Source organism: Oryctolagus cuniculus, chromosome 6, assembly GCF_051225735.1.
Source record: "Oryctolagus cuniculus isolate XC-2025 breed Fujian yellow rabbit chromosome 6, ASM5122573v1, whole genome shotgun sequence".
Lineage (NCBI taxonomy): Eukaryota > Metazoa > Chordata > Mammalia > Lagomorpha > Leporidae > Oryctolagus > Oryctolagus cuniculus.
Window position 1 is genome coordinate 138968577 of NC_142872.1, and position 26195 is coordinate 138994771.

The 26195-nt window shown below is 33.6% G+C and overlaps 1 protein-coding gene across 3 annotated transcripts in view; it reads right to left on the reverse strand.

The window, feature by feature from the left end:
• CSMD3 (CUB and Sushi multiple domains 3) overlaps window positions 1-26195 on the reverse strand; it is a 1281859-nt gene that overhangs the window by 800173 nt on the left and 455491 nt on the right. For all 3 annotated transcript variants that reach the window (XM_051844770.3, XM_051844772.3, XM_051844771.3), the window contains exon 6: window positions 24568-24680. In XM_051844770.3, coding sequence (XP_051700730.2) covers window positions 24568-24680 — 113 coding nt within the window. The remainder of the gene's footprint in view (window positions 1-24567; window positions 24681-26195) is intronic.

Consider the following 26195-nt stretch of genomic DNA (forward strand, 5'->3'; position numbering starts at 1 on the left):
ATTTCTATTAAAATTATGAAATTAAAGATATACCAACAAAGAAAGATAAAAAATTATTGTCATGATATTAGCAAGGTTAGTACATGAAAGGATAAATGCAGAAGGCAGCGATAATGAATGTCTGAGCTGCTGAGAATAGCCTAATCCACACTGACTTACTCTCCCTCACTAGGAAATGTTTTTGATGATTCTAAAGGGATGAAAAGAACTCTACTCATGAGAAGGTTTGGAACCTAACTTTCCAGTCAGAGTGAACAGCAAATATAAAGAACCTAGGGCAGAAAAAGTGTGTCCAACAAAGCAGTAATAGAATGTTAAGTACTCAGAAATTAAGGGCTTCTAGGCTATTGTAAAAAGTTTGGGTTTTATTTTTTAATTTATTCTAATGCAGCAACCGATAGGTAAGATCTGATTTAAATGTATAACAGAATACTTTATGTGTAATAGTGGGTCTCTGTGCCGGTGTGCATTTATAAGTACATGTGCCTCTTTCTGTGGATAGGGAGTTGATGATGGTGATCTGTTCCTGTAAGGAAAAACATGGGACACAGTTACATGTGAAAGAAATGAAGTAGATTTCCTGGCACTTTCCCCCAAGAGAGCATCCCAAAGATGAAAAGTTCAAAATTGTTACTAAGAGTTTCTGTATCCGAAAGCACATTTCAAACAGCTGAAAAAGTAATACACCAGATCAGAGAGTCCGTATTAAAAGCCAAGAGCAGGATTGACATTTAATGATGAACTGCCTGGGATGATATGGAAAGTATATGATGAATCTCTATGAAAGTAATTGCAATGATTATGTTTTTTAACTTAACTGAAAAGTGATCCCTGTTAAATATAAGAGTGGGAATAAGAGAGGGAAGAGATGAACAATTTGGGACATGCTCAAGCTGACTTGCCTCAAACGGTAGAGTTAGAAACATACCAGGGGCTTCCAATTCAATCCCATCAAGGTGGCATGTACCAATGCCATCTCACTAGTTCAAGTGATCAATTTCTGTTCACAATTGATCACACTTATAGGTCTAAGAGTCAAAGGGATCACATAAACAAGACTAGTGTCTGCAAAAACTAACCAATAGAATTAAAAAGGGAGAGAATGATCCAACATGTGAAGTGAGATACACAGCAGACCATAGAATGGCAGATGTCCTAAATAGCACTCTGGCCTCAGAATCAGCCCTTAAGGCATGCAGATCCAGCTGAAAAGCCCATGAGAGTATTTTAGGCATGGAAAGCCAAGACACTCTGGAAAAAAAAAAAAAAAAAAAACACCTAAATGAAAGATCTCTGCGAGTGAGATCCCAGTGGAAAGAACAGGTCATCAAAGAAGGAGGTACCTTTCTCTGAAGGGAAGAGAGAACTTCCACTTTGGCTATGACTTTGTCTAAATATGATCAGAGTCGGTGAACTCAAAAGGCTTCCATAGCCTTGGCAACTCATGACAAGAGCCTAGGGTGATTACTGATGCCATAAACAAGAGTGTCAATTTGTTAAGTCAACAGCAGGAGTCACTGTGCACTTACTCCTCATGTAGGATCTCTGTCCTTAATGTGCTGTACACTGTGATTTAATGCTATAACTAGTACTCAAACAGTATTTTTCACTTTGTGTTTCTATGTGGGTGCAAACTGTTGAAATCTTTACTTAATACATGCTAAACTGATCTTTTGTAAAAAAAAAAAAAAGAGAGAAAGTATACTTAGTACTGAAATTTTAAAAATATCCAAATGGCTAATTGAAACCAATGTTCCAAATAAATAACAGACAATGTGATGGGAATGTTGAAAGTGAGAGCACAGCCCCTGTAAGACACAGATGGTATGAGCAGCATGACGATGTCAATGTAACTGACACAAATTTGACTGGGAATAATTCTCTTGGGTGAACCTTATAGCCTATCATACACACTGAAAGTGTGTCCAAGAAATTTGCATCTTTGAAGCTTTAAGAAAGAAAGATGATAAAGCTAAAATGAGGCATAAATCTAAAATGAGATTATGGCATCTATGGAATGATCCAAGTTGTATTAATTCTAGAATTCAGAAAATGAGGAACAGGCATTTGGCACAGTGATAAAGTCATTGCTTGTGCTACCCACTTCCCATATCAGAGTGCCTGGTTCAAGTCCAGGTTCCTCCACTTCAGACCCAGCTTCCTATTAATGTGTACCATTAGAGGCAGCAGATGATGGCTTAAGTACTTGAGTCCCTGAAAAGACTCAGATTTAGTTTTAGGTTCTTGGCTTTGGCCGGATCCACCGTGAATGTTGTGGGAAGTTGAGGAATGAAGCAGTGAACGAAAAATCAATCAATTTCTCTCTCTTTACATAAAATGAGAAATAAATGATAAAAAATTAAAATAAAATTGGCCTATCATGTGTTATATACTATTATGCTCAGAATATGAAGCAGAAATTATATGACGTCTTCCTTTCAAGGAGCTCACATCTTTACAGAGGTAAAGATACAATAAACAAGTAAATTAACAAAGAAAGAATATGTCTATTCTTGAATGAGGAAAATTACAATGTGGCATAACAGAGTGACTAATATATATGGCCAATAAAGGCCACATAGAGAAGAGGACATTTTCCCATGTCTTATAAAAAAGAAAAGATCTAAGCATATGAAGGTTAGAGGGCTCTAGACTTATGTAAATAAAGTAAATGTCACACAGACACCAGCAGAGAGAATACCGATGAACTTGTTTATACACGTAGGAGTTAATCATGTGGAAACTGTCAGCTGTATCAATGAAACTTTATTACAAATGTCCCAGGAATCCGTGGTGAAGTTTTGGGCTTTATATACTTTATATTTAAAAAAAAATGATTACTCTGTGGAAAGGATGAATTATAGAGTAGCAGTGGAGTCAGGCAAAAGACCAAGAAGAAGGATAGTGAAGCTAAAAGGATAGAGATAATACTTTTTAATGAATGGGGACAGTGGATTGACACAAGAGCCAAATCAAGATTCACAGGATGATTAAAACTAACATGAATTAAGTTAGATCAATTTTAGTATATTTCTTCTAAATATTAAGTACAGATGTATAAATATACCCATTGAGCTGATCAAAGAAAATTTAAAATCAAATAATGCACATATATAAAACAATAGCAGATATTTTTTCTTAAATATGTTCAACTCAATAGAAATGTACAGTTTCAGATGCTATCAGATATATAGATGTGTAAGAATAACTTTTGTAAAAGGCAGCTGAAAACCAGAAAGGAGCACATCCATACATTTCATTTTTTATTTTTCTAATGAAAAAAAGAAGTATAAAACAGAAGCTATCCAATGTTGTTTTTCAGTCTTTTTTATAAGAAATGATAATTTAGGATTTTAACCATATGAGTTGTCAATATGTCTACAACAGGAGAGATAGATGCTTTCAAAAATGCTATGGATATAATTATCATCATATTTACACTCTAGAAATAATTATTTCTGTGCGATTGCTGATAACATTGAGATTGCAGGCCTAGGAGTTTCATGGCTTTGGCTCCAAATCTAATTAAAATTATTTAAATAATTAAAATTATTAGAGTGTCATCTTATTTCTTCATATCCTGCTACCCTTCATCTTATAATCAGATTAATATAGCTCAGAACACTCAGTATTTAGAAATTAAAATATATGAACAAGCAGCTCAGTTCATTTCCTCAAAAATGGTGAAGAATATTATTAACCCAGCCAAATAAAATAATAGAATTATATATAACCAATGGCATGAATGTCTTTTATCCAAATACTTGAAAAAAGACGTGAGTAAGAATATGGGACTATATAAAACACAGGCAGTATAAAACATTCTATGAAGGAAACTGATAAAATGTTCTTACATGAACCCATTCTAAATATTAGTTTCTAGATTTATAATTTCTAAGGTACTATTCTTAGTTTGAAGAGAACTATAAAGGTTAATAGGGCACACAATTTAAAGAAGTTTTAGGAAGTCTGTCAAAGAGCAACAATCAAGGAAAGAATAGTAAAATAGAAATATCATATCTGAATTGCTATTTAAGGAAAAATATAGAGCAGAATGCATTTGAATGTCGGTAACTATGGGAGGGAGCAATTTAGGTTGAACAGAAAATTTCTGCAAGGATGGAATATGTAGAAAAAAGCACAGAAAATGAAAGCAAGTTCAGTTTTGCGCATATAATAAGATTCAGAAAAGATAATCTATAAAAAGTAGCTACAAAAATAAGTCTACACATGAAATGGAAATGTATGAATTTCATGATACGAAATAAATAACCTAATAAAGCTATTTTAAAAACAAAAACAATGTGTCAAAGAGTTTAAAGCAGACATTTATTGTTCTCTGGCTACCCAAATCAGTAGCTCTGTATCTGAGATTTATTTGAAGGATGATAACCTTTCACATAGTTTAGCTATTATCTCGTATTAATTCTAAGTCTCACTTGGAGGTATGATGAATATTTAACTTAGCATTTACACTAGAAAATTTTAAGTAACTGAGGAGTTTAAGTATTTAAGTTCTAAATAATTAAGGTCTTAATAAATAAGTAACATAATCAGTATAAACATGTCTTAGAGTTTTAATTAATAAACATTTCATGAAATCATGAGTACAGAAGCAGAAATAGTCAAATGAAAGAGGAGTCCTTGTCTGTAATTTCTGCATCTTTAATATTTCCAAACTGAAATTCTATTCAGATAATTTAACCTGTCAAATATAATTTAATAATTTCTGGAATTTTTTGCAGATGTTGCTAAATGGATATATATATACAATTGTCATTACTACAATCAAACACTGAAAAAAAAACTTGCTTATTTGAAGAAGAAATTTAGTTTGCCCTTCTATCTGATGAGGTTCAAGATCTAATTTCATGAAGCTGTGATGAGAAAGATCTTGCTTTTTTTGTCTATTTGATTGATTTAAAATTCATTTAATTTTGCGGATTTATTGTCAATATATAAACCATGCTATTTTGAAATATGTTTACATTGTGGAATGGCTAAACGGAACTACTGAAGACAAGAAATATCTCATATTCTCATAATTTTTTGTGTTGAGCACACCAAAAATCTGTTCCCTCAATAATTTTTAAGAACACAATGCATTTTTATTAGTTATATGAACCATATTACATATTGATCTCTTGAATTTATTCCTCCTAACTTAAATTTTGCATCTTTGACAAACATCTTTCCAATCCCAATCTTCCCTATAGCAAAGGGTAATCATCATTCTACTTGCTAGCCCATGAACCTTTATTTTTATAGATTCTATTATGTGGAATTTGTGTTTTTGTGTATGGCTCATTTCACTTAAAAAATTTAGGATATGATGGATATTTAGCTTGATTCGATGTTTTAGGTATTATGAACAGTGTTGACATAAACATGGAGAGAAGGCTATCTCTTTGACAAAAGAAAATGTGGTATTTACTCAACGGAATACTATTCAGCCATAAAAAAAAAAGAAACACATAAATGAACCTGAAGATATTTTGCTAAGTGAAACAATTCAGGTAAACAAAGTCAAATATCATATGACCTTACTCACATGTAATCTAAAAAAGTGGAACTCATAGAAATAGAAAGCAGAATGGTGGCTGACAAAGGCTAGGGTGGTTGGGGGATGATGGTCAAAGAATTCAAAACTACACTAAATAGCAGGAATAAGTTCAAGCATTATTTGTAAAATATTTAGATTACCGTTGATTACTGAGAGTAAAGCTAAGAACCCTATGTCAAAAATAATAGCTATGTAAAGATGCATTTGTCTTTATCTAGATTTAATAATTTCACAAAAAATATACATACTTCAAAACATCAGGTAACACACAATAAATACGTATAATCTTATCTGTCCATTATAAAAAATACTTTGAAAAAAATAAGTTCATTATCTCATTCAATGAAAATTCTGAGGCGAAACTGTTATGCTTTAGTAGTTTGACAAGAGACAGAGTTAGAAAATCCTTCCTCAAATTTTGTGGGAAACACATATGTATAGCAATTTTATTTATGGGGCACTCACCAAAAATAATTTATTAATTAATTTTAATATGATTATCATTTAGATATTTTAAGATGGTTTTGATAAAGAAAACTGTTTCAGTTATGTCTGTAAAAATATTCAAGAATTTTGGGGAAGTAGAAGTTAACTATGGAGGAATGTGTGTGTGCTCACGTTTGTGCATACTTAAACATCAGCACACGTACTTTTTTTCTAGAGATGAACTGTGATTCAGAAAGTTAAATTTATTTATTTATTTATTTTTTGACAGACAGAGTGGACAGTGAGAGAGAGAGACAAAGAGAAAGGTCTTCCTTTAACTGTTGGTTCACCCTCCAATGGCTGCCGCTGTCAGCGCGCTGTGGCCAGCGCACCACACTGATCCGACACCAGGAGCCAGGTGCTTCTCCTGGTCTCCTATGCGGGTGCAGGGGCCAAGGACTTGGGCCATCCTCTACTGCACTCCTGGGCCACAGCAGAAAGCTGGACTGGAAGAGGGGCAACCAGGACAGAATCCGGCGCCCCGACCGGGACTAGAACCTGATGTGCCGGCGCCGCAGAAGGAGGATTAACCTATTGGGCTGTGGCACCGGCCGTGAAAGTAAAATTTATTTTGCTAAATTATTAGTCAATAAATCAATATTTATGAGGACTGAAAAGGGCTACCTATCAGAGTGATTATAGTAAATAAATAATATTCTCAGTTACTGATGGAAGTCACATTTGGTCCTTTTTCTGTGTTTCCATTACATTGGTAAGAACACAGGTGTGATTCACATAGGCTTGGCTATAAATCCCTGCTCTTAATAGTTGGGAAACCAGGAAACTGATATCTATGAATCTTGTAATTCATAAGTTGTAAAATGGAATTAATGAAAGAGACTACATTGAATTTTTTAGTGTTGAAATGTAAGGGGCCATTGCCGCCGCTCAATAGGCTAATCATCTGCCTATGGCACCAGCACACCGGATTCTAGTCCCAGTCGGGGCGCTGGATTCTGTCCCGGTTGCCCCTCTTATAGTTCAGCTCTCTGCTGTGGCCCGGAAAGGCAGTGGAGGATGGCCCAAGTCCTTGGGCCCTGTACCCGCATGGGAGACCAGGAGAAGCACCTGGCTCCTGGCTTCAGATCAGCATGGTGCGCAGGCCGCAGCAGCCATTGGAGGGTGAACTAAAGGAAAAGGAAGACCTTTCTCTATCTCTCTATCTCTCACTGTCCACTCTGCCTAAAATTTAAAAAAGAAAAGAAAAGAAAAGAAAAATGTAAGGAATAGGGTCCAGCGCTGTGGTACAGCAGGTTAACACCCTGGCCTGAAGTGCTGGCATCCCATATGGGTGCCGGTTCGAGACCCGGCTGTTCCACTTCTGATCCAGCTCTCTGCTGTGGCCTGGGAAAGCAGTATAAAATGGCCCAAGTCCATCGGCCCTTGCACACACGTGGGAGACCCAGAGAAAGCTCCTGGCTCCTGGCTTTGGATCAGCACAGCTCCAGCCATTGTGGCCTATTGGGGAGTGAACCAGCGGATGGAAAAACTCTCTCTCTCTGCCTCTCCTCTCTTTGTTTAACTCTGACTTTCAAATAAATAAATAAATCTTTAAAAAAAAGAAATGTAAAGAATGGAATATTCAAAACAATGTCTAGCACATTATCAATGCTATTTAAATGTAAAAAGCAAAAAAAAATTGACAGAGATAATTAGAAGGCAGTGATGGTAAAGAAACAAAATTATTTTCTCTTTTTATGAATTGTATTTCAGATCTTCAATAACCTTTTACGCAATTTCTAAATTATTTATTCTTGAGCATCTGGTCCACTCACATTTTAACATAATCAGTCATTTCATTAAATCAAAGTTGTAATGTGTATTAATGATTTATTATCCCCTTATGGATATCTATTTTCTCTATGCACCTGTCTCTATGAAGTTTTTTATAATAATGTTGAATGAATAACAGCTGACAACCAGGTAACAGGTATATCTAGACTAGGGAAGTTTCAGGCAGTAGAATGATTATATCATAAACCAAAATATAAGTAAAGATAGGAATTTGATGGTCAGAAGTATATTTTATGTATACTTGGATTTAATTTTAATCAGTTGACATCATCTAAAGCTAAAATATTAATTATTGAGGATTTCTAAATTTTGATACTTTGCTTCCTATTTTTAAATCTCTTCCATTATTTTAGATGTTTTAAATAGTATATTGTTAATGCAGGAGTTAAACTATGTTTTTAAAATCCATTTTTAACATTATCATATTCACACAAAAAATCAGCTGAGGTGTATAGTGAGTTTTATTACAATGTAGGGTTTGAAATAAGAAGAGTCAGATTCAAGATTTGTCTGCATGTGTCCCTATTTAAAATTTTGCCTAATTTTCTTATCTTTTCCCTTTACTTTGGGCCCTGCTTATGCTGGTCAGCACCAGGTTTATTGTATTTACTTTTCCTTCTGCTCTTCTACATGAATTTTTAAATTTAAATTACATCATTTTAAATTTTTATGATTGTGACATGCATAACACTTCCCAGACTGAAATACCAGACTTGATGTTAGCTACTGTTCCTTGAGAACAATTTGAATAAAGAAGCATCGTTTCTAATGGGCATTATTCAATAAATAATCATCCTCTTTTTCTTTCTCCTTACCATAGAGGATTTTATCCTTTTTCTTTTCAGAAGTGAACAAACAAGACACCAGCATTTTGGCATGGTGGATAAAGCTCTCATCTGTAATGCTGACATCCCATATGGGTGCCAGTAAAGAGTCCTGATTGCTCCACCTCGGATGCAGCTTCCTGCTAATGACCTGGGAAAAGCAGTGGGTGGATGGTCCAAGTACTTGGGTTGCTGCCACCAACCTAGGAGACTGGAAAGAAATTCCTGGCTCCTGGCTTCAGTCTGGCCCAGCCCTGGCTGTTGTGGCCATCTGGGTAGAGAACCAGCAGATGGAAAACTAACTTTCTCTCTCTCGCTTTCGCTATCGCTCTCGCTCTTGCTCTCACTGTCTCTTCCTCTCTTTAATGCTGACTTTCAAATAAATAATGAAAAAATCTTTAACAAATAATGAACAAACCAAAACAATCCACCTGTCTGTATTCTGGGACTATGGTCTCCATGAAACCTTTGGAACTTTGGTCTTATGTCTTCTTTTCTGCTCTCCCATCATTAGTTTCTACTATTCTATGTTAAATTTTATATCACTGTAGAAATATGTTCTCAACTTCCAAGGATAATAATAAAAATAAAATCATTTTCTAAATCTATACTTCCATTGTAACCAGAACATTGCTCTCTTCCTTCTTCATTGAAAATCTTGAAAGCATTGTCTTCCCAATTTACTTTTATCTCTTTCACATGTACATCCCAAGAAAATGTGTTCAGAGTTCTGCCAATATTTTGTCACTGAAATAACCTCCATGTCATCTAATGCATCCATAGATACAACTTACTCATATGTTAAAATATTTATAATGAGTTACAATATGCATAAAACAGTCAAATATTTCTGTCTTTATGATGCTCATATTCAGATGAGGGATATAAAGAATAGCTATGGAAGCTGAGGATTTGAACAATAAGAAAAAGGTACAATTTTAAATAGGATAGTACAGAAGATTTACTAAAAAACTGAGACTTAAGTAAAGATATGAAATGTGTCAGAGATTGAGTAAAGCAAATATCTCAAGATAGACCTTTCTAGACAGAAGGGATAGAAAATGGTAAGGTCCTATGACAGGAGCATATATGACATTTGAGGACTAGTCAGGATACTACTGTCACAAGAGAAGAGGGGATGGGGAGGGAGGAAATGAGGTCAGAGAGGTGGACTGCCTAAATCATGTAAGTAAATTAGACAAAAATTTACTGTGGGTAAGAAGGAATCAATAGAGGGTTATGAGCTGAGGATTAACATTATATTATTTAGGTGTTAAAATATCATTTCAGCTGTTTTATTGCTAATATAATATGAAAAGTCAAGGGTGGAAATAAAGGAGTCTTTTAGGAAGAAGTAGCAATGATCCAGGCAAGAGAATATGATGACTGAGAATGGAGTGGTTGAAATGAAGGTGGAAGAAAGTAGTGCTAGTGGGAATATTTTGGAGCTACTGTTTAACAGGACTTGCTGACATGAGATGTGAGAAAAATGTGATGGATCAAAAATGATAGAAAATGGTTGTTCATAATAACTTGGAAACAAAAGTTGTCATTTGTTGCTATGAGACAAACTGGAAGGAACAGACATAGTGAGAAAAAACTAGGAGTTCAGTTACAGAAATGTTACATTTGAGACGCATTCCAGAAATCTTAGTGAAGATGTTTTCCAGGCACTTGCATATGTAAAATTGGAGTTCATGTCAAAAGATCTCAATTGGGCATTTAGAGTTGGAGGTCACGAGCAAAGATCATTTAAAACCAAGAGATTGCATGACATTACCAAAAACTTTAGGCAGAAGCCAGAATTCAGATTATAAATCTGAAGAGAAAACAGCAAAGGAAACCAAGAATGGAGTAGACAAAAAGCAATACAGTGCATCGCAGAAGCCAAATTCAGATTATGCTCAAAGAAGAAAAAAAACTACTATGTCAAGTTCTGTCAATAGGATAAATAATGTAAGACCTGAGAGATTTGTCCTCCATCAGCCATGAGAGTAGACTCTGATTAAATGTGGTCTACAAGAGAATGAGAGGGTAAGAGTTGGAAATAGGAGGCATTTGGAGAGTATACATTGACTACTATCTACTTCTGGACTTTTGCCAAGTTGTTCTCTCTTCCACTCAGTTACAGACACAGGATAGTCTCTTTCCAATTTTTTTTTTTTTTTTTTTTTTTTTTTGCTTCCTTCTCCTCCATCTAATTTTAAATAGTTTCTCAGGACTTGTCCCTAGGTTATCTTCCCTAAGACTTTAAACTAATTTTTCACAAGGGGAAATTTATGAAATCTCATGGATTTTGAATGCTATCTTTATGAGCCAAATCCTAAATAGGACTCCAGTTTAGAATTATATGTGAAGACTGGATATAGCTTCCATGTTCCTCTTTATCATGCTTATCTGTTCATTTCTATGACACTACAAATATACTCTAGATTCAAACACGATTCAAATTCAAATAGTCCTCAAAGGATTTTTCTCCCTATAATTTTTTTTTCTCTTTAGAGCCTCTCGAAAAGATATCCAAACCACAAATTTCTTAAGTATTTATAATTTCTTCATTTTCATAACAATATTCAACTGATAAGCAAATTCTGTAAATTTTAACTCAAATTTATGTCAAATCTTTATCTTCTTTTCATTTCTACCTTTTCATCTTAAACAAGGCAATCTTTTTTATTTATCACCAGGACAGTGCAAGATAAATCCTTTTTTTCTACTTTCATTTTTGCCCTTGTATAGATTTTCTACATAGCTGTAAAAAAGAAAATCTCAAAGATCAAATCATATTGTCCCTCTCTCCTGTTAACTTTAGTCTATGTCTTTCTTCTTAAGGTCTGAGGTCATGATTCTGCAGTATTATCTCAAGGCAGTCTCTGGGCCGGCCCTGTGGTGTGACAAGTAAAGCCGCTGCCTGCAGTGCAGGCATCCCTTATGGGTACATATTCTAGTCCCGGCTGCTCCACTTTCAATCAAGCTCTCTGCTAGGACCTGAAAAAGCAGCAGAAGATGGCCCAAGTCCTTGGGCCTCTGCACCTGAGTGGGAGACCCAGAAGAAGCTTCTGGTTCCTGGCTTCAGATCAGCGCAGCTCCAGGTGTTGCAGCCAACTGGGGAGTGAACCATCAGATGAAAGATCTATCTCTCTCTCTCTCTCTGTGTAAGTCTGACTTTCGATAAGTAAATCTTAAAAAAAAAAAAAAAAAAAAAAGCAGTCTCACTTAACCCTGCAATGGTTTAGTCATATGAATACGTTTAAATTCTTTAAAATGTTAAACTGCTTGTTCTGCAGGGACTTTGTTTATTCTAATTGAACTGTTGTCCTCAATCTTGCTGTCCTGGCAATGCCTCCAGTATAATCTTCTCATTCCAAGCTTCTCATATAAAATAGTCCTTTATAATTGACATATTTTTGACTATTTGCCTAATCTATGTCTCTTATTTACTTAATCTATATCTTTTATTTTACTCCCACTCCAACTCCTTATCCTTTTTTCCTTTACACCTAAAATGCATGTTTTCTTTTTGTTCTGTTTAATGTATGTGTGTATATGCATACATTATGTATATGTACACATATACATAATGAATACATGTAAATGTATATGTGTACATACATATATTATGTATATAGACATACAGATATAAGGCACACACAAATATACAACACACATTTACTTTTATTTGACTATTTCCTCAATTCTATTTCAAGAGCTAAAAAGATGAGGACTTTGCTGAACTTTACCATCCCTAGAAAAATACAAAGGTACTTCAACAATTTAATAGAAAAAGGAATTAAAAGATTAGATTTTTCTGCAAAAGTTTTCAGAAATTCATGCATATGTGAGCTTTCCAAAAAGTTCATTAAAATGCACATTAGGAAAAACCTACTCACAGATTTCAAATGTTTTTGTTTTCACCAATTAAACCAAATTTTAATTCCACGTTACCATAAATTTAAAAATAATTTGAAGTGTAACTGAGAGCCAGAGAGAGATGGAGAACAAAAGAGAGAGGGAGAGCTCTTCTCTCCACCGGTTTACTCTCCAAATGCCAGGGGCTGGGCCATGACAAAACCGGGTACCTGTGCCAGTTCTTCCATATGGATTGCAGGAACCCAAATACTTGAGCCATCACCACTGCCTCTCAGAGCTAACATTAGCAAGATATCAGGAACAAGATCCAGGAATCAATCCCAGGTACTCACATGTGGAACTCCATCAGAGTCATAACCAAGATTCTAACTGCCCTAACCTCAAAAGTATCCCAAACATCTTGAATAAACTTTTGTTGAATGAAAGAATGGATAGATGGATGAGTGAAAAACTAAAATGGGCATTCACATCACAGTGGGACTGTGGCAGTTAATTCAGTGTGGTCAGTGAATTTCATAAAGAAGAGAGGGAACTACTAATAACTACAACAAAAATTGCCTTAGCTGGCTCACAGAAGTATAAATTGATCTTCTTGGGTACAAATTCATAAAATTAAGAGCTACCCTTTTTAATGCTGTTTTATAGTATCAAATAACATGAGAATTTTCTTGCATATAATTTCTGTTATTACAGCAGCTCTTTCTAGCATTAACATCCATCTTTCGCTGTTGAAGTAACTAAGTTTGAGAGTTTTACAGCAGCTTAAGTGTGAAAATAAGAATTGAACCTATGTCTAACTTTTACAGATTCTACACTCATAATTATGAATCCTACAAAAAATATTCAACAATCTCAAATTATGTTTATATTATTTTACATGTCTCATATTCTAGATTTATTATTTTTGCTCATTTGTGGCCAAGTGTGATTTTTCAAATACTATCTTTCCAAAAACATAAAATACAAATGCTCACTCACAAATATGAGAAACATGGAATCAGAATGCATCTCCTTGTATTGAGGCAAACAGCTTTCATTAAAAAGAAGTTTTGACAATCACTTAGTCCCAAATGTCTTTTTTGCTCAAGTATCACACTGAATTTGCCTTCATTGTATTGACGAGAATGCTGGAGATCAGAATTTAGAAAGGTAAATGAAATTTTATTTGCTCATTTATCAGACTGGTTTAAAAGTATAAAGAAAGATTTCATTTGACTAGGCTATAACTTTTATCATATGTTTTATATCTTCGTGTGGTTCTTGACATTTATTGTAAAGAGATACAAACTTTCCTGTCAATTTGTTCTACTAAGGAACATGCCATTATTCATCTGACATCTATTACAATTGACCTCTATGATTTTTAGAGGTTTCAAATTTTTGAAAAATGGTTTAATAATTATATGAGGTTATTAATCATGAGAAGTATGAAAAAGTGATAATTCAGAACATGCTTATTTTTAGTGTCTACATATGAAATTGACTTATGTTACTAATATTTCTTTCTTATTGCTTATTTTTTCTTGTGTCTGGGTCCTTCAAGAGATAGGTCATTCATTTCATACTCTATAAAAATCAGAGTAACCTACAATATTTTAGGAAACAATGTTTTGTCAGTGTTTTTTCTGAAGTATCATTAGTAAGTGTGCTTTTGTTATTTTTTAATTAAAATATAGGGATTACCATTTTTACTGGAAAAGAAAATAATCTATCAGATTAATTAGAATACCTTAGCATTATATTTTAACACAGGGGCCAGAGCTATGGCGCAGTGGGTTAACACCCTGGCCTGCAGTGCCCGCATCCTATATGGGCGCTGGTTCGAGATCCGGCTGCTCCACTTCCAATCCAACTCTCTGCTATGGCCTGGGAAAGCTGTAGAACATGGCCCAAGTCCTTGGGCCCCTGTACCCGTGTGGGAGACCTGGAGGAGGATCATGTCTCCTGGCTTCAGATTGGCCAAGCTCCGGCCATTGCAGCCAACTGGGGAGTGAACCATCAGATGGAAGACTTCTCTCTCCGCAACTCTGACTTTCAAATAAATAAATAAATCTTTAAAAAAAAATTTTAACACAGATCAAGAGGCTCTGAGACAACAGAACACAGAAAAGAGAATTTTAAGTTACATGAAGAAAGAATAAATTCAAGAATCTCAATTTTTTGGTTTAAGATGTTTTTAGAAAAAAATGAATAACAGAATTGTAATTTTGGAATAATCTGAAGGTCAAGATTTGATCCTTGGGAATGTAAGTTCAGAAACAACTATTCTGTGCTGTAGAAGCTGGTGTTGCTATTATCAAATTATGCCAAACAAGAAACTGTGTATCTTCATAGTACATAAATAAAATCCTACAAAATATGAATATCATGTAAGTGCAGCTATGGCAATGTATCTCTGTCACTTCTGTGAAAGACACTGACCTCAGTAGATATAAAATATTTATATTTTCCAACTGATACATTTCAGCAATCCCCTCAAAAGCAAAAACTAAAATGTGAAATAAATAGTAAAAACTATATTCTACTTAAAAAGGGATGCCATTATTCTCTTTTTTGTTTTAATGACATGACCTTAATTTTAAATTGACCCTCATATGTGGACTTTCTGTAAGTTTTCTATTAAATTAAAAGAGTAGAACCTTGGCTACTTTTTACTCCATAAGTACCAATAAAATTCTAAAGAATAAAATCTTGTAGTTATAAAAAAATGGTCTCATTCAGATTTAAATTGATTTGGGCCTTCAGACCTACTTATCATTTAATTAAATTGAAATGTATTATGCAGAGCTATTAAGTAAGCTGTATAGTGAAAGAAGCAAAGAAATGTACATGAAAATACATTATAAATTTTATAGGAAGAATTCCCTTAGGAAGGTAAGAGCATTGCAGAGTCATCTATACACAAATGGTTATCCTTCCCAACCCCCCCCCATAAAACAATATTCATAGGAGAAAACTCCAGAGAAAATATAAGTTACTGAACAATGCAATTAGTTTAATATAGTCTTGTGTTTTCAAGACAAGGTTGCCATAAAAAAGACCTGTCCTCTTTTCTTTTCCCTCTACCCATCTCAGAGCATTTAGAACTAAATTAAAGGTATTTGTCCCAAATTTAATTGCTGTAGAATCAGTATGCTAACTGAATAGAAAAATGTAAAATTTAAAGTTTGTGACAGAGCTAGTTTGTTTTAGCTCTTCTTACACAGAATTTCATAATGGCTCAGAGAGTAATTTGGTAATTTTAATTTACTAATTAAAGTATATATTAAAGGTTGACCTACTTAGTAAATATTTTAAAGATTTAAATAATACAATTTTTCATGTAGTTTCAATACTTTCTGAATCAAAGAATTCATATATTTATGCAGTAAAGGAAACAATGAAATGTATGAAACCAAATCTATTCTCGATAATATCCTCTCTTTTGTAAATTTATATTTAAAGGGTGCAGAAACATTCATCCCAGTTCTTAAATATCTCAATATTTGCTTAATGCCATTGTAGTAGGGAAAAGACAGATCAGTGCTAATTGTCTGATAGAGTGAACACAAATTTATAGATAAGAAAAGAAACAAAAAAATAAATTCTTAAAGAAATTAATATTTTCAGTTACAAAAATAAAATCAGAATAATATTGTTGAATAACCTTATTTTATATATTTATTTTAAATTTCAAGTCGCATGGAGAAGATGATAATTTTGTAATTAACTGTGGCTTTTGAATTTCTGAAATATAGAAGACCCTGAGATATAATGATTACAAACAATAAATTGCAGATTAGTGTACAGTGATCACAAAAAGCTGAGGAATAATGAAAAATGACACTAAGCTATATCATCTTTATTGTGATTTTTAAAATAATTTTCTGCTTTATTATAATTGGCAGCCACATAGTCCAATATGGCAGCAACTATCCACTTGTGACTTTTGAGCATTTGAAATGGAGTAAGTGTGCCTGCAGAACTGAAATTTTAATTTTATTTAATTGTAAATAATCTCTTTTCATTTAGAAACAACCAGTTTTATCATTTTAATAAATTACACTTTACACATATTTTAGCCAGTGCATATATCTACATAAGGTGTAGATATACTGGGAAGAGTGGATTAAGTCAAAGAATTGTACAGCTGAAAAATATTGAGTCATGGGACACAATTCAAATGATAGAATATTGTAAAGATTAAGTAAAATGAAATAGAGGCAGATGTTTTATAAATTTTAACACAACATATGAATTATGCCATTCAATAACATTTTTAACAGTTATTAAACACCTACAATATATTGAACTCTGGAGATGGGGAGACTTAAAAAAAATCTTTTGGGGCTGGTGCTGTGGTGCAGTAGGCTAAGCCTCTACCTACAGCGCCAGCATCCCATATGAGCACCAGTTCCTATCCTGGTTACTCCTCTTCCAATCTAGCTTTCTGCTATGGCCTGGGAAAACTAGAAAGTGGCCTAAGTGCTCAGGCCTCTGCACCCACGTAAGAAATCAGGAAGAGGCTCCAAGCTCCTGGCTTCAGATGAGTACAGCTCTGGCCATTTTGGCTATTTGGGGAGTGAATCAGAGGATGGGAGCCCTTCCTCTCTGTCTCTCCCTTTCTCTGACTGTAACTCTACCTCTCATATAAATAAAAACAAAATCTTTTTTTTTAAAATTCTTTCCATTTTTTGAGCCCTTTGGATGCCTCTGCTTTGGGGAATTCTACTAGAGCTTTTAAATTACATTTGTCAATGTCTATAACCAAATATTATTCTTGAAGGTCACGCTATATATATTTATATATTATATAAAATATATAATTTTTCACATCAAGAGGCAGACTTGGAAAATTTAGTTATTAGAGCTTTAGACATAATTAGAGATAACTCAAGAAATAACAAAGGGAAAGTTATTCCACTACCTGATAGGAACAAGAAGTCTGAGTTGTGTTCACTTCTGTGTAAAAACTCACCCTGAAGGACACAGAATAGTGAAAGGGCACCAACGTCTTACAGCACTGCCTTATTGAAAAATGCAAGCCGCTTAGAGGCATATTAACATTCAGAACAGAGCAGCAAACCAGAATACTGTGTCTACGTTAGTAGTTTAAGCTTCATTGATGGACAAGTCTTTGACGGCAGACACTTGTAAGCAAGTTATCACAGAACCAGAACACTCTTATGGGGCTAGCATGGTAAGGACAAAAGGTAATTTATAGTAGAAAATGAGGCTGATGGAAGTTTAGCTAAGGAGAGAAGACCTAGCAAAAAATGTCATGGTATACAAGGTGGACAACTAATCATGCTGAGAATAGACCACAGATTCCCTTGTGTATACTAGCACTGGATGTCTATAGGATTCTCAGTTACCAGGAAGTAACATCTCTAGTGAAACCATATAATATTTATGAATGAGAACAAGCTTTTATATGTGAACAAATCAGTAATATCCCAACAATTTTAAGACTCATAGGCTGTCATTTATATTTAGAAATGTTCTAGAAATAGGGAGCAGAGGTGATCCAAATCCTACAAGTATGAGAATTTACCCTAAGAAAGTTTAGTAAACATAGAAAGATTTTTATCCTTAGAGATTACCTAGTTTTAAATTTATTCTATTACCAGTAGTAATACATGAACCAAATAAAGAGGCTACAAAAAATGATCTGTTGGATTTTCCAGTTTTACAGTTGCCAAGGTTCACTATATTTAAATTTACTATATATTTTATAAAATATGTGTATTACAACTGGATATTGATACATCATCTACTATACATAGTTGTTTGATTATTAGAAAATAGTAATTTAAATCATAATTATTTCACTAACTTATTTTGGAATTTCACAGGTTCTATGAGACTGTAACATGAGGTTAATATAACTCACCTTTGAGTTTTTAAGGTATATCAATAAAGGACGGATAGATAGATAGATAGATATACAAACATACATATAATTATGAAAATTGAAGGAAACAAAAATAAAGGTGATATAATGCTCAAGACAAAAGAAAAAAACAATTAGAAGTTATTCTCAAACATTACACACACTTCTCCCAAAACATAGTAAGTGAAGAGCTAGCATACTTCATATGTTTAAATAACAAAGTGCATCAAATATGTTAAAATAGGTATTTTGATATAAGCTCAAATAAGTATTTATGAATTTTCTATAGTATACAGTCACTAAAATTAAATAAACCTATTATAACGCAAAAACATTTATACTCACTGAATACTTCTTGACTTGTACTAACAAAGCTGCATCCACTATCCTTACTGAAACAAAAATCTATTGTACAGGTCTAGTAGTCCCATGGGAACAAAGCATGCCTAAAGTGTCTGAAGTAAAAGTTTTGGTCTTTTCTTGTAACGTCACACTATCCACTCCATCCTTGGTAACATAAATATGACTATATTGAAAGCCATCAAATTGGAGGAGGAGTTTCCTAATTACAAAGATGAGATATCTGATCCCTTGTCTTTTATTAACAATGGATATATAAAAATACAACATGAGAAACTGATGTCTAAATAAAGCTAAATAAAGAACATATCTAAACATATCAGTGAAATCAAAGAGCAGAACACTACTACCCTCACAGAAATTTGCTTTGATGCTGTGCTCTATTTTTAAGCCTGAGTTATATTTATGATTTCAACAAATCTGTTATAGAATGGAAACTGCTTCTCAGTTTTACTTACAAAATATCCTATTTTAAAATTAGTTCCAAAGAAGAGAGCTTTTCCCTTGAGAAATGTGGGCATCAACATTTGTGATAGTGAGAACTAGAAAGCCCTGTGTTTTTCATTTTTAACTGTGATCCCTGGATTCAATTTTTATGTTTAATCACAATATTTAAACTATTTATTCCTCATGGTTGAATGTGTGCTTCCTCTATAATTCCATATGGTTGATGATCTCTTTCCACTGAAGCATCTTTATTTACAGCATGTCTGAATTTTTCTATAAGAATTCTTAATTCTTCTGGGATTACAACAGTAATGTATCTAGATATTGTGACTCTATTAATAGAGAAATCAAGGCTCATTGAACTCAAACAGAAATTAGTAACTTTATGATTCAACCTTCTAACTTCAACTTCTAACCTCAAGTCGTAATTTTCCCCAATATGCTATCCTGCATCCACAAAAATGTATTTATCTTTCTTTAGTAATTACGTACATTTATATCAGAAAGTCTCAAATATAAAAAACTCATTCCTAACATTTGTTTTTTGCTAAAAAATGGGCATCTAAAATGCAAAGTGTCTGCCTTTGTGTAACTGAGATTTGTGGAGGTTCATTTCAATATGCTTTGAAATATCCAGCCATTAAAAATATTTCTTCTTAGAGCTGGTGCTCTAGTGTAGTAGGTTAAGCTGTCGCCTGCAGCAATGGCACCAGTATGGGTGCGAGTTCAAGTTCTGGCCACTCCACTTCTGATCCAGCTCCCTGTTAATGTGCCTGGGAAAGCAACAGAAGATGGCCCAGTTCCTTGGGCCCTGCACCAATGAGGGATACCCAAAAGAAGCTCCCGGCCCTTGGTTCCATCTGGCCCAGCCCCGGCCATTGTAGCCATTTGGGAAGTGAACCATCAGATGGAAGATTCTCTGTGTCTCTCCCTCTCTCTGTAACTCTGCCTGTCAAATAAAATAACTAAATTTTTACTATATATATATATATATATATATGTATATTTCTTCTTACAAAAACTATGACAAAATAATCCACAGATGATGATGATTTATTTGAGAATATCTGTGAAATAGCATCTTTCTTAAATTTAAAACACTGTGTTTTACTATTAGTATATTTTTGATAAACTAAAATAATTTGATAAACTAAAATAACATATTTACCCAAATAAGAATCACATTCAACAAAACTACTGAAGAAAAGAGGAAAAATCAGACTGTGATATAATTGATAGGGATTTGGCAGATTTGAAACAAAATACAGAAATATTCATATTAGATATTTAGAATTGTTTAAATGGCGTAATACCTAAGCTGACGTTTCAAAATTATATGAATGCCTGCAGCTGCAGAATCCTGATCATCCATTTAAATAGTATGGAATTTTGAAAAAATTTAAAATGGAATATTTCATATGTGAGTAAATGAGCTCTATACATAAAAATAATTTAAAATACATTCTGGAGCTAAAAATTTCTACAATGTACAATTGAGGATCATCTGAAAATTTTCCATTTTAGAAAATAAGAAAAAATTATTATGTATTAATAGAAATGTAAAGCAAATGAATTTTATGCATATATGAAAGATCCTAACATTTCATATGGAGACTTCAATAAATAAGATTTCCAAACATGTTATTTTTTTTAAAATTACTATTTATGGGAGTAATAATTAATTTTCTTTGTTGAGGGGGGTTAGAAATTGAAGAAGAACCTTTTTAAATGAGAAGAGATAAAAAAGTTTTATGAAGTAAGACATTTGTAGTGAAACAAACTCAAGGGAAAAATGCTTTTATATATTTTAGACAGGATTGGGCGTATTCAACATGTGGTCTCAAAAGTGGAAAGCATTTTATTTATCAAAGCCATTTTATATAAGTCACAACTTTTCTTAGTTCCTATGAGTTGAAACAGAACTATATTTGTTGGTACCCCATCCTCAGCCTATACTTAACCTTATTTAAAAGTATAATATCAAAACCATTAAGAAAATTAATCTATAAGACAACTTAAGTGTGACACTATTTAGGAAAGCATATTGGTATGTGCCTAGTCTACCAATTATGGAACAAATTATCAAAAATAACCTATGGCACCCAACAAACTTTTAATAATTTGCATTTAATTTTCATAGTACTTAATAAAGGGCACATATTAAGTACAAATGTTATGAGGAAAATAATCAGTCTTTGGAAACCTAGAGCTCCATTAAAACATTAAATTAATTCAAAATTATAGATAAGTCGATAATTATTACTGAGTACTCAGTATGCATTTGAGTTATTAAGAAATAGATGCATAGAGAGATGGTTTGACTTTTGCATAATATATTCCAAAAAATTTCACATTTTGAATTCATTTTAATTTAGATACCAATGAAATGAAATAGTAGCATGCAACAACGTAAAAACATGATTATTATTTTGTGCTGAGGCATGGATTTCTGCATATCAGAATTATGATTTTTGAAGCCATTTAAGTTAACTTACTAAAGGTTCATTAAAATCCAAATTTCTTCATTTAATTAAAATTTCAAGAATTACTTCAACTGAATTTATGCTGTCTAGGCAAAATGTTATTTGGAAAAAATGCAATTTAAAGAACTAAGCCTGAATCAGCAAAGTTTTAAAAGCATAAAATGCAATGACATATGTTATATAATAAACTTTTTCCTGCTCTTATTACAAAATCATAGTTCAAATTTCTTTTTTTTTTTTTTTTTTTTTTTTTTTTTTTGACAGGCAGAGTGGACAGTGAGAGAGAGAGACAGAGAGAAAGGTCTTCCTTTGCCGTTGGTTCACCCTCCAATGGCTGCCGCGGCCGGCGCGCTGCGGCCGGCGCACCGCGCTGATCCGATGGCAGGAGCCAGGAGCTAGGTGCTTTTCCTGGTCTCCCATGGGGTGCAGGGCCCAAGCACCTGGGCCATCCTCCACTGCACTCCCTGGCCACAGCAGAGGGCTGGCCTGGAAGAGGGGCAACCGGGACAGAATCCGGCGCCCCGACCGGGACTAGAACCCGGTGTGCCGGCGCCGCTAGGCGGAGGATTAGCCTAGTGAGCCGCGGCGCCGGCCCATAGTTCAAATTTCTAAGGCCACTTTATTTTCACTGTGTTGTGTATATACAGATCACACCAAAAATTATCATCTATTGAGCTCCTTTTCCTGCTGAAAATAGAAATAAATTGTGCCATATAAAAATTCCTTTCTGTTTTATTATAGTGAATACCTTGCAAGGCTATTTTTCAATGCTGAATCCAGATAAGCATTACTAGAAAATCAAACTGAATCTTGAAATAACTATAAAAGTCAATTTAAGTCCAACAATAGAATATTGAAAATGCTAATTAAATAAAGAAATCTACTGGTCATTTTGTGCTGCTTTTTATATTGCAAAATAACTCTATCCGAAAATATTAGTTACATGAGATCATATTGCATAAAGCAAAGGAAATACCATTTAATTTTAGAGGTAGATCTATTTTCTCCAGTCTTTCTACTTAAATATAAAATAAATGTTACTTTATTTTCTACTCAGAATAAGTATAGAAGGCACTCAACTGAGAGATTCCATGGTTTCCCATATAATTCAAAAAGAATTGTCTTTTGAATTTCTGCCATGCCATCTGCTGGCATTGCTGAGTGGAATCAAGAGCCATAAAATGTGGTTGAAAAGCTCCACAAGGAAAGGGGTCAACCTTGAGATCAAGAAGCCTCGCAATAATTATATAATAAAAATGATGCTATTATTTCTAAAGTATGAAGAAATTCCAAAAATTAAGATGGGAAAATGGATGAAATATTTCTTTAAATATTGTAAATAAAATATAAATAATTTAAAAGGAAATACTGGCTTAAATATATGTTGTTCAAATTCCAAGCCTGGAGAGTTACTTTCAATTTTTTTTAATTTTAAATGTAGTGTTTCATGATAGGTACTATTTTAAATTGCATAGCTTTGATATCTTATTTGCCTTCATTTTTATATTCCAATTAATTATATAAAAACTACTCTTGGCACTCTAACATGGATTTTGTCCACTATCTTTATTTTAATCTGCCACCCTCAGAACTTTGATTTCAATGATAGCCAATGTGATATTTTGAGTGAAATTTGAAATCACATTAATCCATTACTGTTTCCAAGAGAAATCTTTCCAATAGAATATCTACAGGGAGGATATTGATCCTAAAATATAGATTGATTGCCGAAAAATATAAGGTCTAAAGTCACTTTAAGTACTGAGTATAGGCTATCTAAAGTCACCATATTCAATTTGCAAAGCGCTTAAGACAGACAACTAGTAAGGTAAACATTAAAAAACAACAACAGAGAAATGGAAAAATGTTACTATGGCAATGCTTTCTATTCCCTCAAGATTACCAATATACTACAAAGAATGAAATGAATAATTTACATGTACAGTCTGATAATAAAGGATACTAAATCTGCATAATATTACTAAATATTATAGAAGCTACATTTTCACTTGAACTCCATCTTCATAATAATCTAATTTCAAAGACTTTTCAAATTAATGCATCAAATATTATATTCTACTTAGTCAAAATTATGCCTGTTAATAAAATAGTAGATAATAATTTTCAGAATGTAAATTAAATTAGCAGTAACGGCCAGCACTGTGGCTCACTAGGCTAATCCTCCACCTTGCGGCACCAGCACACCGGGTTCTAGTCCTGGTCGCCCCTCTTCCAGGCCAGCTCTCTGCTGTGGCCAGGGAGTGCAGTGGAGGATGGGCCAAGTCCTTGGGCCCTGCACCCCATGGGAGACCAGGATAAGTACCTGGCTCCTGCCATCAGATCAGCGCAGTGCGCTGGCCACAGCGCAACGGCCGAGGCAGCCATTGGAGGGTGAACCAACGGCAAAGGAAGATCTTTCTCTGTCTCTCTCTCTCACTGTCCACTCTGCCTGTTCAAAAAAAAAAAAAAAATTAGCAGTAACAAATAAACTGTATATGAAAATGGACTTCAACTGAGGAAGAACCTGTTTTTAGTGGCACGCTTTCTGTAGTGCTTTGTGGTTTAAGTTTAGATAGCATGTTCACCTGCTGAAGCACTATTTTAAAGCGAAATATTATATCTGTTACATATTACCTTTTAGAAGTGCTAATCTTTATTCTGCATGTTATGTTACAAAAATCAACTAACTTCAACACTGGTAATTTAGATATGATCACATTATTGCTTCAGTAAGAGAATGACCATGTTTGCCTACTCAAATTATGATTTATGAATCCTAAAGGTATTTTTCTTCTATCACAAAATGCAATTGTGAATGCCTAAATCACTTTGCATATCAAAAGAGGCAGAGGTATTCATTAAATATACCTTGATACGGAGCGCTAAATCCACGATATCGGTGATTGCTGTCTGTAACAAAATGCAGTCTGAGCCAGTTTTTGTTGCTGATAATTGGTGGTGGTATATTCATTCCAGATAACCTGAATTATAAAAGACAAAAACAAAATAATTTAAAAAGCTTTTCAGCAGTAAGCATTTTCACTGAACTGTGACCAAACAAGTATATATTATTCATGACTTTGCATTCTCAACTTTTAAGTACAAATGAAATAGTTACTTTAAGTATTGAAAATTCAATTATAGAATAGTGTGATTCAAAATATATGATATTTCAATTGGGTTGCATATATTAATAAAATCATCTGAGAAATAACAATTGGATCTGATTTTTATCTACTCAATTTTATTGATTAATGCTATTTATGACATGATTTTAATAAATACAACGCATACTGAGCTGATGATGCCGGTCATTTTGTTCCCCATGTATTTACTGATATAAATGTTACGAAATAGAAAAGTTTCAAAGAAATTGATATTCTTTTTTCCAACTAGAGATTATAGTTATTTTCTTCTCCCTGCTACCTATTCAATATATTTTCAATATTTCACACATGATGGCAAATTTTATAATTTCTCTTCATGCCTTATTCACTAATTTATAATTTCATAATTATATGCACGTTCATGATTATTTTCCAATAAAAAATATACCTATATAAAAGCATTAGCAGCCTGATGCAAAAGACAGGCAAAAACATATATGTACTTAGTCTCAACATATTTAGTCACAAAGATACCACTCCATAATCTACTGCAAGCAAATCACTTAAAGCAAAATATTGGAACAAACACCTACAAATTGGTCCTGATTAATAAATGAAGTAACTCCTCTTGAAAATTTCAAATAAAATAATTTTTTTTGCTTTAAATCAATAAAAAAATACTTTCATCACATACTTCCTCCATGTAGCTAACCATTTAAATGCTGGGTGTTTGTTATAAAGTCAAGATAAAAGTCTCCAAAGCAAGAATATCACATAATGAAGGAAATTTAGACTAAGTTGTCTTAGTAACCAGTGCATGTCATATTTACCATTGTTCATTGTTCCTACTTTTCTTCTTCAGAAGACAAAACAAACAGCTTATTCATTATTGTGTGCTTGTGTTTGTGTGAGGGTAGGGAATTGCTTTAACTTTATTCTCAATGCTTTTCAGTTATGGTACTGCACCATTAGGGGGAACAGAGAAAATCTGTTTCAACATATATATTGTCTATGGTGATGTGTATGCACAGTGATGCATGGATTCTCCACCCAACACTCATCCCCATTACCTCAGAAAGTCCACCATTCCAGAAGTGATCGGGAGTTAGTTTCCACTTTAAGTGGATGATCACTTCCTTCTGAAATGTAACTTCATCTTTATAATATCACTGTGGCTGCTGATATACAGAATACTGGATACCAACATGAACAAGTTGAGCTCCATACCATATGTTTACTTATATACTTGTTGCAAATGCACTTTAATTTTCCCTATTAATGATGTATTTTATGTTTTATAGTAGTGACTATTGCTTGGTCCAGCTACATTTTTTTCCTACCTGAATTTAGTAACTAAAGATATGTGATACATTTGTATAAGTTTAAGAC